This window comes from Ischnura elegans, chromosome 3, assembly GCF_921293095.1.
Source record: "Ischnura elegans chromosome 3, ioIscEleg1.1, whole genome shotgun sequence".
Taxonomy (NCBI): Eukaryota; Metazoa; Arthropoda; class Insecta; order Odonata; family Coenagrionidae; genus Ischnura; species Ischnura elegans.
In genome coordinates this window covers 116,500,265-116,513,503 of record NC_060248.1, presented here as the reverse complement: position 1 = coordinate 116,513,503, position 13,239 = coordinate 116,500,265, and the positions used below count along the sequence as shown (strand labels likewise).

The 13,239-nt window shown below is 36.0% G+C and overlaps 1 protein-coding gene across 2 annotated transcripts in view; it reads left to right on the top strand.

Moving 5' to 3' along the window:
• LOC124156407 (flotillin-2) overlaps positions 1-12,977 on the top strand; it is a 129,107-nt gene extending 116,130 nt beyond the window's left edge. For both annotated transcript variants that reach the window (XM_046530949.1, XM_046530950.1), the window contains 6 exons: positions 5,402-5,634; positions 6,671-6,790; positions 7,516-7,730; positions 8,746-8,929; positions 9,066-9,212; positions 10,264-12,977. In XM_046530949.1, coding sequence (XP_046386905.1) covers positions 5,402-5,634; positions 6,671-6,790; positions 7,516-7,730; positions 8,746-8,929; positions 9,066-9,212; positions 10,264-10,293 — 929 coding nt within the window. In that variant the 3' untranslated portion in view covers positions 10,294-12,977. The remainder of the gene's footprint in view (positions 1-5,401; positions 5,635-6,670; positions 6,791-7,515; positions 7,731-8,745; positions 8,930-9,065; positions 9,213-10,263) is intronic.
• Positions 12,978-13,239: the final 262 nt, after the last annotated feature.

The following is a 13,239-nucleotide window of genomic DNA, read 5'->3' as shown; positions in this document are numbered from 1 at the left end:
ATATAAGAGCGCGAACCGGGTTGCAATGAATAATCATCATCATCAGGCGCTAATTATGATTTAAAAATCATGAAATAATAATTAGCGCCTGATGATGATGATTATTCATTGAAACCCGGGTCACGATCCAATATAAAAATGGTTGTATAAGCAATTGTGTATATCCAGGAAAAACTTGTAGTAAAAAATGGCAAATTGAACTATTTTCGAAGCCGGATTTTCTACAAACACAAAAAGTCACATATTCTTAACTAAACAAAAAACGCTAACTAAGCAAAAAATTGAACTAGTTCTAGAATTGAAATAGTTTCGTATTCAAGAAAGGAAGATAATGGTAATAAGGTTTTTGGTGGGTATCACAAGACAACATAGAAAAGCATGATCACGCAGTGCAAATTGAATGGAAATGGGCGGAAGGACTTACTAATACGTACGCTGCCACGAGACTAATTAGTTTCATTGCCGTGCGGTGTGCCGCAGTGGTTGACGTGGGCGTGAAAAACCACTCTTTTCGCCTTGGTCTAATTTGAGCAGGGGCTAAATGATTCATCACCGCACCGCGGTCGCATTTATTTTGAAAAGAAGGTGATAAGAGGACGGAAGAGTTATCACTAGCTGCCATTTCCAGGTGGTGACAGTCGCCGCAATGAACGAGACGTGCAACCTCGTTACGCACGGAAACGACAATTTTTAAGAAGTCTAATTATGATCAAACATCAGAAGATGATTCAGTGTTGTAACAGCATAAATAAATCGGTCAAAATAAATTAACATCGAGACCATATGTGACATTATAGTCAAACTCGTATCCACGTACTACTTCTTTAGAGAAAACGACCCCGATAAAGGTTGATTGAAAAAGGTTTTCTGTCATGGTCACCGCACTTTCAGGGGTGTACCTGAACATAAAAAAGTATAATCCGCGAAAAAAATTAATTTCACATAAAAAAGGTACACCATTAGCGCGTAAAAATATATTTCATTTTTAAGAAAAATTTTGTTTTACTGTAGATGTTACTTGAAATAACCCTCCTTCTAAGCTGGCAATTGCGAATGGGATATATCCTAATCAAGATAGAAAGATAATCGATACGATGGCAACTGAACAGTGCTGCAGAGTGCCAGGCCGAATCCATTAACAAATTGCAAAAAGTTACAAATAGTTCGAATAAATATGAGTTTTATGTACTGCACTATCCGCCGGGATTGGTTAGGAGAAGTTCGGATGATGCTTCAAAGAATCATGGTCAACTCTTTGTTATCAAAAATTACTACGCATAAAGTCTGCAATTAACAGCAATATTAGATTAATTATCGAAATTTTTGGTCAAAATATAAAAAGAAAACATTCACAAATACGAATTTGAAAACCACTCGATGCACTTTGATAACGTATATTCGTGGAGTACAGGGACGAAGTTCTAATATCCACCTCAGTGTGTAGACCTAGTGATTGCACCTACCACAGGAATGGCAATATTTGAGGTACTAAGGCTACGCTTGATTTTTGGAGTGATGAAATTCATGCGACCAGAGGTGCTTTTTTAAAGTGCGTCTCAGTTGTTTGGCGGCGAGAAATTGCATTAGAATCGAAACAATTGAAAGCCCAAAACCTACCCTAGATGAAAATTAATATCACACGGCAATCTTTGGCATTATCAGGCTAGCCAAAAGCAACAAAACCGATAATACCTTGAATTTTAATAATTACATTGATAATTATTAACTTAGAGTCGAAAACTATAACGGTGTGCCAAAATAAGTTGACAAATGAAACGCGACAGCACTATCCCACAAGGCCCCGCTCAATTCCTCACCAGGATATGTTTCATGTAAATGCATAATAGGGTAGTTTCCTTCATCAAAGAAAACGAAAGGCATTGATTGCGATTCGCTACCCACCATTAGTGTATTCATAATACACAAATTATTTTGTTTTTGAAATACCGGTTTAGACGAATGGCAAGGGTCAAATTTTATCCTCATTTGAAAAAGGCCAGATTGGCGCCCATGCGACTCCACTCCACGTGACGTCACAGGGACCTAGTTTCTACACGAGAGGATAGGAGTTATACATCGTCTGAGGTTACCAATGCATGCATGAGGCACAGAGCTCAGGGAAACATGTCTTAATAATCACCTACTAAAACTGGCTAAGGTCGGAAAGTTTTCTTCGTTTGATAAGGTATTAATAAACCTTTTTTAAGCCAAGCGCTACCATTCAGTAAGGTACTCAGCTACCCGCTGGCAGCCTGCGACGTATCAGCGCTAAGCCTCGCCTCAAGGTCGCCTCACCGGGAGGGAGGGGGAACCAGAAATACGACGTACGGAGATATTTCCCGGCATTCATACTTGAGCGTCGCGTTTTCGCGCGCTTGAAAATTTTCACTTTTCATTTAATCGCGAAAAATAGATATTGTCATTTAAAAATCTAAAAGCGCGAAATACGTACTCCAGGAGTAATAATCTTTCGATTAAGGCAATAAAAAAATAATAGGAAACCACCCTATTCATTAAATAACACGACCATACTCTCGTAGCACTTGAGGCAAGGAAAGGTTTATTAAATCCACCTCCGGATTGATAAAGTTTTTAAATGAATAGTGCTTCTGCTCCATAAGATAAACTTCGCTGCTGAGTATGAATTCTCGCGGTTGGTTGATAAAAATAATTTCGCGGTCGAGGTCCACCGCAGTAAAAGAAACGCGCTCTTTCTTCATTACCACTGGAATATTCTCCAACGCTGAGTACATTTTTTTTCAATTTTTCGAGTGTATTCGAAGGAAGGAACCAGAGAAGAAGATATTTCATCTGTATCGCATTTGACAGCGCCTAATCTCCTGATGGTGATTATAATTTTCTCATTTTAAACTTATATTATCACCATGAAATTTTCACTGTGAATAAAGTAGTCTCCTGGTCGAAATTTGCCTGTACCTCAAACATGAATATTTTTCCTCGGTGTTTTTTCGGATGTAATTTATTTATGCTGAAGATGCTGGCAAAAGTTATCGTTCACACCCTGAAAGTTTCAAATTATTACCCAAGTTTTAAATGAGCAATTAGTCACCAAAAAGACGAATTTCGACGGGTAGAGAGGGAGTGAAGCGTCGTCTTAAGGCAATCATACTTTTTACTGCGGATCAGAGTTATATACGCACTTTCAGACCAAGCAATTTTTACATCTTTTTCAATCATAAGTAATAGTTCGCACAAATGTGCGCGAGCTTGCCCCTCTAGCTATTGACCTGAAACTTAGTTTGTCGCTACTGTTTTGGTTTGCTTTCCGTGCAGGAAAGCAGTTGTCCTTGGCACACTTACTCAGTCTCACGTGATTCACGCTTAGGTATAATATCTTCAATGAATTTCCGGGAACGCTTCCGGGGAAATAATTCGTGATAATTTGAGCTTTCTAGCATTCTTACCTCGCAAGATTATATGTAATTGTAAAGTTGAGTCCTTGGACGCAATCCTTTCGTTAATTTTTGAATCTGTCAATTTTTTTAATCAATTCTGTTATTATTGAGCCTTGGGAGCCATTCTCCTTCATGAAAAGCATTTGCTATAACGGGTGGAGATTGCAATCGGCTACCTACATCATTTTTAGTTCAGGTTAATCGTCTTTTTCTTATAAAATGCGTACTTGTTGCCATTATGAGTGGCATACTTCTCAGCACGTTCATCAGTTTTTACGGAATCCGTTTTTTCTTCATTCATGGGTTTAAATGGATTAATCATTGTTTGATTAATAATTTTCTGACAATTATGAATAATTGGCCTTGAAAGGTTGTAATATAAATGCCTAAACACTTTTCTTTCTAATTGATGTTCCTAGCTCTAATCTAGGCAATTGTGATTTATGTTTTATGGATATCATGTAAAGACTGTCAACATTGGTCTAATGACCGATAGGTTTTGCATGTTTTACGAAATAATTGAGACACTGTGATTATATGAGCTAGTTGAAACGTGGAATAATGATAATTGAGCGTGCTTTTTAGTCTTGAATTATTATTTTATTGGCCTTAATTGAAAGGATCGTTCGCAACCCGCCCCAAAGTTAACTTTTTAAATCATTGCAACATCAACCCGCACCTGCATGTGAGGTACCCTTTTTCTGACGTTGCGTTCACTTTTTCGTGCTCAAAAAGGCATTATGAATTACCACCCAAACAACTTTTTCAATCTTTTTTTTAGCAATTTTTTCAATAAAGTGTGAACTTATGGAATTGGTGATTATATTTTTATAATTGGCACCAGCCTTTAGATATCTCATCAACATCATTAGTCACCAATCCTAATAATGGTTTGACGTAGCTCTCCATTCCTCTCTCCTATCCGCTAGCTTTCATAGCGGCGTAATTCCTCTCTAGTATATCTATTTTTCATTATTCCGTTTTTTTTTTTAGAGCTAGTCAACTCGTTGGTATATGAAGAATATAGAATTTTTCCATCGTATCGTATTCTGAAATTGCAATATGTGGATTTATGTAAGTCGCAGACTCGGTATAGTAATGCCCTTGCCTACTGAGACACTTAAGAAGGTTACTGTCTATATAATGGGCTTATTCCCATTCATGATGGCAACACGGGGAATTGGCCCTGAACTTGTGTTTGGGCCACTTGTTCAAATTCATCTCTCCCATCAGTTCCGTGTAGAAGAAAGAGCCGAAGAACTCATTCATCTACGTGATAGTAAATCGGATGGTTTTCACTTATAATTTACCCAAAAAGTGTTGACTAATATTTCTGACTTTATTTATTTTCATCAAAGTTTATGAACTTTCCTCTCCAAATAAAGTTTTTATTATCCGCAAACTTAGTCGATATTTTCAATTGAAAAACTAATGTGCGGACTCTTTTCCGAAAGGGCTTACATTATCGTGACGTAAGTCTGACAGACTTAAAAAGGCCTCACAGGCTTAAAAAATTAATTTACATAAAGTTAGTTTTAATTTAATTTGTATTGAAAACCTTCATTTTCCTTTATATACCGTTCCAATGATTCCATGTTTTGGTTGTGAGCGAAATGACATGCATTATTTTTAATGCACATGTTGGTTGAAGGTAGTATTAAAAAATATTGGGGTTGAACCGCCGAAGAAAAAACATCTAACATTATTAGATTGAACAATTTATCTAAGTTTGCCAATCCTGTGGTAGAACAACTTTTGTATGTGCATTTACAAAATGTTTCAATGAGCGATATCTTTCATCTCTTTCGGAAAGTTAATAATAGTTAAAGTTAAATAGTTAAAGTTAAAGAATAGCGTGTTTTCACGTCTCCTTTTTAATTTCCTGTTTTTTTGTGAAAGTTTGATGTGTTTGAAATGTTAGAAATTGTCACATTTAATAATAAGAAAGTCTTTTGCTCACCACTCTTGTTTTATCTCAATTACAGGTACGCTTACAGTCGAAGAAGTGTACAAAGACCGAGATCAATTCGCAGCTTTGGTGCGCGAGGTAGCGGCTCCTGACGTGGGTCGCATGGGCATTGAGATCCTCTCATTCACCATCAAAGACGTATACGACGACGTGCAGTACTTGGCATCCCTCGGCAAGGCTCAGACGGCCGCCGTCAAGCGAGATGCTGACATCGGCGTGGCGCAAGCGAACCGGGATGCCGGGATACGGGTAAGAACAAACGAAATGCCTACTCCGTGTTAAGGTCGTTTTTACGTTTTTAATTTGAAATTTGGGTGAAATTGTTATTTAAATCTGACTTTTTGGGTCCGATATATACTTTTCGATTATGTCGGTCTTATGTCTTTTTGCCTGGTATTTTCTACAAAAGTTACCATTGCACCTCCAATGGTAAATTTCTGAGGGGAGAAAACAATTAGTTGGATTTAAAACACAAATGGAAGTGTCTAGTGGATATGTGCTCTATAATATTTCCTTGAGTTAGCAGTTTCAACTTTTGACCCTAGATGTAGGCAACACTTCATGCATTGCGACCTATTTTCAAGTATTACCTGAACTGATGCAAGCTGGATTCAGATGGGACCGATGTGAAAAAAAATCTAACTCGAGGTTACTCATCTCAAATGTATATTCCCATAGGGATGGAAATTATTATGGTTTCAATTAATAATGCCAAATAACAAAGTTATCAAAAATGGAGTAACTGTTTCTCCAAACATTCGTATGCAACATATCTTGTTATATTTTAAATTGGCCTTAAATAATTATGTAGTAATTATTGCCGGGAAAATTTTGGATAGTCTATGGGATTCTATGTTTTTATACGTTTTTTTCCATTTTTCCAACCATTCTTCTGGTATTGTCGTCAGGAATCACAAGATTTACCATACGGATTTCAAGGACCCCACTTCTTCGTATTTCACCCTGTATATGGGATAAATCAATAAATGGATAAATTTTCATTATATTTTTATCATTACTCAAATTTGTGCTTCGATTTACAGCATGTAATGCTGTGGGATCAATGATTAACATTTAAATTATGTATCTAAAATAACTTTAATTTCATCCAATCTGTGCATAAAAATTCATTGAATGATTATTCATGAAACACATGTTTTGAAATTTTTGCAAAGTTGTCCTTTCAATTTATGCTACCCCATCAGGAAAAGGAGTAAGTGTTTTAATTTGAATGTATTTCTAATGGAAATTAATAATCACACCATTTATTCTTATGAAATTATAGGAAGCAGAATGTGAAAAATCAGCCATGGACATTAAGTACAACACCGATACCAAAATTGAAGACAATGCCAGAATGTACAAACTCCAAAAGGCTAATTTTGATAAGGAGACAAACACAGCTGTAAGTTGACCTTTAATAGTCGTATTTTTCTTAATTGATTTTTTTATTTTCTGTTCATCAGAAAACTTCAAGTTTTATAATCTAAGGAAAGAGTTTGAAATGAGATTAATAATAATTGTTGGCATAGTTCTACAATTTATATACATCTGGTTTTCTGGTAAAAAGTAAACGTTTTTTTTACCTTTTCCTAGTAATCATTAAAATCATTTTAACTGTGATGTCTTATGTACGAGCCATTATGTAGTGATTCTTGGGATAATAATGGTTATCTCTTTGAAACAAAGAGGTCTTTTCATCAAAATTAAGAACTGTGTTCCTGCCCACTTATGTGCTACGTTATACTTTTAACTCTTGTGGGCGTATTATTGCACCCAGCCTAAATACCAACACAGTCTCTGAGTCTAGAATTTGAGGATTTTAAAAATCCTGTACAAAAAACATCTAAAGTAGTACAACTGAAAAATACCTAGGAATCAGCTCATATCATGTGAAAACGCCATATTAATTTGAATCGTGATCTGCTGTTTTGGTTAGCTTTGTAGACTTGTCTGGTCTTTAGTCCAAAGTGCATGGGCTATCTCAGAAGGGCACTCATTTCATGTGTCTTTTGGCAATTTATGATTGATTTTTAAAGTATTATACACCATCAACTCCTTCTGGTTATTTTATGAGATCAAACAAAATATGAATCAGGAAAGTCATTCAATTTGTTTTATTTACTACAGAAAGCTGAAGCTCAGCTTGCATATGAACTCCAGGCTGCTAAGATCCGTCAAAGAATCCGAAACGAAGAAATACAAATCGAGGTTGTGGAAAGAAGGAAGATGATAGAAGTGGAGGCACAAGAGGTGCAAAGGAAAGAAAGAGAACTGAACAGTACTGTTCGACTTCCAGCTGAAGCTGAAAGCTACCGTGTTCAAACTATTGCTGAAGGAAAAAGGTCAGTGTTCACATTCAAATAGTATTCAAACTTGTCTTTACCATGCAACCAGTAATGATAAAGGATTTGTTCTGTATAAGTTCTCATTTATCATAAAACAATGTGTAAACTGTAAAATAGCCATAGTTTGCAATGGTAATATTTCTATAAAAAATTTGACACTTTTGCTTTTACGGCAATTCTGTTTTCACTCCCAGAAAGCTCGAGCCTGATTCAAGAGTACGTCAAGCATTAGGAAGAGGTGGCAAATTGTTTTGTTCATGTAGAGCACTAAATACTTTTTAAGAAATACTATTTCATCAGGAGTTAATATTTATAAAATCTTCAGTATAGAAGTGAAACTAACTAAAAATATGATGACCAAACATTTTTACGTGTGAATAAACACAAGGGCAATATATTGTATCATTGGGTGTTTTAAGGCAAAAACTGAAAGCCATTATATTGCCACCTTGAGCATCTAAGGTTTAAGTATAATAGAGTGATAACTTGTCTGTTATAAGCATTTGGATGTCCTGTTTACATTGATGGCTGCCAAAAAATTGGAAATTATTATAGATATTATCAGTTGTCAATTTGAAGAAGTTAATTTTTACTGAGATGTCAATATACTTAAGGACATATCAATGCATGTAAACCTATAAAAAATTCTGGGTTGAGCATTAAATTTTCATCATCTGTGCCGTGAAATGATACTATTGTCCTACTAAGTACAACTTTTGAGGTGCCCTTTCCTCTGTACATCAGTTCAGTTGTACCTAATTAAGTAAGCTCAGGTATATTTTTTCTAGTCATTAAAAAATATAAGGTCCACACAATATGAATACTAATTGAAAAATATGAAGTAGAAAATTTTAAATGTTTTTGTTTGCCTAATGAAGGTGAATGAATGAAGAAGAAAGGATTCTGTGATTATCAGTGACTTTACCAACTACCATATTTATCAAGGTAATAATTTTCGTATGGTAATTATTTTAAATGCTCTTAAAAAGATATTTCACATTTACTCTTACAGAACGCAAACAGTTGAGGTAGCCAAAGCAGAAGGTGAGAAGATAAAGATGATAGGATCAGCAGAGGCGTATGCCATTGAATCTGTGGGTAAAGCAGATGCAGAGCGCATGCGAATGAAAGCTGAAGTGTACAAGCAGTATGGGGAAGCTGCCATTATGGCGCTGGTGCTTGAAGCCTTACCTAAGGTGGGTGTTTGCAGGAATCTGTTCTACTTCATAAAAAGGCTGCAAAATTTGCATGCTTTAAGAGTTTGGTACTTTATTTTTTCCCTGCAAGGGGCTTCGTCAATTGTTGTCTCTAAACCTGTTATTTTGTCTGCAGATTGCGGCTGAGGTCTCGGCCCCATTGGCAAAAACAGAAGAAATCGTTCTGTTGGGTGGCGATGATCGCACGACATCTGAAGTCACCCGTCTGGTTGGCCAAATTCCCCCAGCTGTGCAGGCACTCACCGGGGTGGACTTATCAAAGGTAAATTAGAAGATTTTTCGGTGGAGGCTTATTGATTTTCAGGCATAAATTTCATGATTCCGTTGTTTTCCATAGGGCAGGGACCACGATTCTCGTCCGATCCCTACGGAGAAATCTTAATGTTAAAAAAGTTATTTCAAATCAAGATGCAGATAAATATGAGTGTGATAGGTTTCAATAGGATGAAGAAGATTAATATGATATGTAATCCAAAACTTAAATGTTGTTTGCATCCAAAGTTTCTACATCCAAAAATTGAGCTAGACTTCTAATCTTCTTTCTTATCTGTGCACTTAAACAACTAGAATATAAATGTGAAGGGATGGCCAGTGTTGTACAGCATATGGTAATTTGATTTCTGCAATCCATTACTACATATTTCATGCCTGTTAATGCAGATCTTGTTTATAAAGATTTAACTTTTAATAAATACTTTCTCTGTTGCATGAGTTCCTTCAAAATCAACTTTTTAATATGTGGATGTTTTATGTATTTGAAGTAGTATTTATACCAATGACAACAAGTCAGTGGGATTTTGCTTGTGAATGAGATTTGTGTAGGTTAATGTTTCGGTCACTTTAAGTATTTGATTGTCCTTTGTGAGCTTTTTTTACATTTGCAATATTATGATAATTTATTTCTTTCTAAGCTTTTTGAATGCAAAGGCTGAAGCCCCTTATGCTCTTCATTAGCCTATTGGAGAGAAGGATGCCCTGTTAATTTATTCAAGTTCATTTTTTCTGGGTAAAATTTTTGGAGCATGGCCTGGAGGTGAATGGTATGCTCTGTGGTATTATTTCACTTGATTGCTCAGCCAGGTTTCATACTGATTCAACATTGGACAGATGGTGGTTATATCCCAAAGCATTATTTTCTTTTGTGACCTCCCAAAAACTGTAATTCGTACATGCATGGATGAAAATTTTTTCTTCCTGATGTCGTATGGTCTTTCTGCTTTCTTGACATTTTTCATTTCAACTGGGCATTCATTGAATTATTTATTACCTTGCAATGCTTTAAATTGCATTTATATTTCTTTCTATTTTCTTAGGTCCTTTCCAAAGTTCCCGGAGCCAAGTAAGACGTCACTGCCAATTGGCGCTGCCTCCCGCACCATCTTGACGCCTTCATGCCAACCCCCCTCCCCAGATTGGTGCGATGTTCATCACTGAATTTTTCTATAAGGGGTCCACTTTGTTCACGTTGGGAGATGGGAAAGGTGCCAGAATCATAGACACAATAGCCTTTGGATGATTGAAATCGAATGGTATTCAAGCTTGGTCAACGTTTTTGATGGAAGAATGAGAGAGAGAGATAGATGGAGCTGAAATGACGAAGATGACGATCTGGGAGAAGAGGATTTTTTCAGGAAGCCATAAGAAATGTGTTCATTAAAAAAAATTGAGATAATTACAAAACAGTAGCTATGCCGTGTACACTTTGAGGTGTTGTTGAATAGGATAGTCCTTTAGTTAGGTATCAGTTCTGATCACCCTGAGAGAGGATCAGTTGAATTGGGTGGATGTGTAGGGTGTTTCCGAGGCGGCGTTCATTTCATTGTACGTATTACTCTCTGTCAGGTCATTTAAGGGAAATGAACTGCCTCTTCTTAGCTCCCCCAATCCTCTTCCCAAGTGCTCCTTTTGTGACACTGATTGAATTGTATGGGGGAAAAGTGATCCCACTTTTAATGGAATAATAAAAACCCAAGCCAAGCCCGTCCAGTAGATGGAAAGGTTTGACAAGGTGCTAGCCAATTGAGCTGTATTCTGAATTCTCATGCACTCTGTATCTCCATTCTATTTGTGGTATTTCTTGTAATCTATGGTGATTGTAACGAGAAGGTAAAAAAAAGGCAGCTTTGTTTTTTGAGTCACCTGGAAAAGAGCATATATATTTGTCAACTTGTGCAAATACAATGGATATGATAATATTGATATCTGGGTGAGGAATTTTAATGCAACACCATTTTTGCATATTCTGTCATCTCATACCAAGCTTGTGTGGGTAAAAGAGAAGATATATTTCTGAAAATTAGTTGCTGCACTGTACGTAAATTTTGCTGGTGGCAATTGCATTAAAATTCCTTGCTAAATTGGCTTCTTGATTTCTTCTCAACTCTATTTCTGCAAAATTCAATCAGGAAAGGCTAAAATTTAGTGCTTTACTTTATGTCTCCAGTATATTGGCACACTGATTGTTACTTTTGTTTGTTATTGTGTATGATATTCCTATCTTGCTTCTGAAATTATGTGCATGACGCAGTCTAAATACTCATTATAGAATGTATCTATTTGTTTTATACTGTGGTGGTTTAACATTAGTTGTGAAAAGATGGTGTGTTTACTTCCGTTTCTCATTAAAAGGAGAAGCATCCAAGAAGCAATGTTCATAGCTTTAGATGGCATTTGTATGTTCTTGCATAGATCTGTGTGCGAAAGACTGCATGTGAAAACTTGTAGTACGGGTCAGTCTTATGCATATTCATTACCTATGTTTGTTTTAGTGTGCAGCCAAGAAATATTTATTTTCATCATCTTGAATACCTTGTGACTCGACCTGAGGTTTGATGAGGAAAATTATTCCCTGCAGAATATATTGTATCTATTCCCTCTTCTACTGCACTTATCACAGAGGAAAAAAAACAGTTTTGAAAACAGTTGGCATGGGTTTTATCTGCGAGTGATGATAAACTACTGAAGCAAGAATTATGAAACATCACTATATTTTTTCTCATCATATTCTAGTGGATAGTATTCACATTCTACTTTTGAGTGTACTTATTTTAAAAAAATGCTTTGGAAACTTGTAATTTAGCTGATGACCAATGCAAAACAATAGGCACATTTTTACTACTGTTTCATAGCTGAATTAGATGTTGTTGTAGGTTAGAAGAAGAAGAAAAAAAGCATTTCAAAACTTGTATTTTTGTACTGTCTGATTTTTTTCAAACTTTCATCGTACTGGTTCATGTGAGTTTCTTGCAGTACCTGAGCATGGTGGTAAAAATGGAGAAAAAATGAAATTTGTCAGAAATATTCCACTCAGTGTTCAGAGTAGATATGGAATGAGCAATCCATTATTGGGATCAAAGTTTAAATAGTTTTCCTGCATTATGTCAACCTGTCTAGCAACAGCAATTAAATTCTGACGAGCCTTTAAGTATTTCCACCATATCTATTATCCCTCTCTGAATGTCATCCAATCCTTTGAAAAGCCTCCATGTTTTGGGACACTTCCATTTTTACTCACCTTTCTTACACTGTAAGATATCTTGCAGTCTTGTAATCATGTGTGTTTTCTGTACATTAAGAGTTATGACAATTTGGACAGTTCATCAGCATTGATCGTATGGGCAAAATTTGCGAAGAATATTTTAATGTGACTTTAATCAGGGGATGGATTGCTCATCCCACGCCCTCCCTACATAGTGGTAGCAGTGAACCAATGGTTTAGAGTGCATGTGGTTTTCAACTGATATTTTTATTCCTATAATATAATATTCAAATCAATCATATGGAGTTACTGCCAAGGGAGTTAACATGTCCTGTGTTATAATGGAAGTGAGAAACAAAGAATATGCTTCAAAGATAATTTTTTGAATAATCAAGTTTGATCCAATGTTGGAATGAATTGGGGCAGAGTTGCATGTATTGTAAAGAGGGTCTCAGCTATTTTTTCCAACCCTCTATGCACTTACTTGTTGCCCTTCTTGCATGTTCATCCTTCCATCCAACCCATGATCAATAAATATCTTGCCTATTAGTCGTTTTGTTTTACATTGATCTAATTCCACTTCCCGTTCCTAGGAGAAGATGATTGAATGAAACCAGGTGTGTGTGTAAATAGAATTGAAGAAATTTGGCAAAAATTACCTGCCAAAGCTTATCCATTACTAGATATTTTAGACACTGGTGAAACTTAAAGTTCTATTCTCATTGATGTGGCAACTTTACCTTAACACTGGGTTACACATAAAATGCCATCAGGGTAATCGGATGCTATTTCTAATAATAGTCAGACTTTA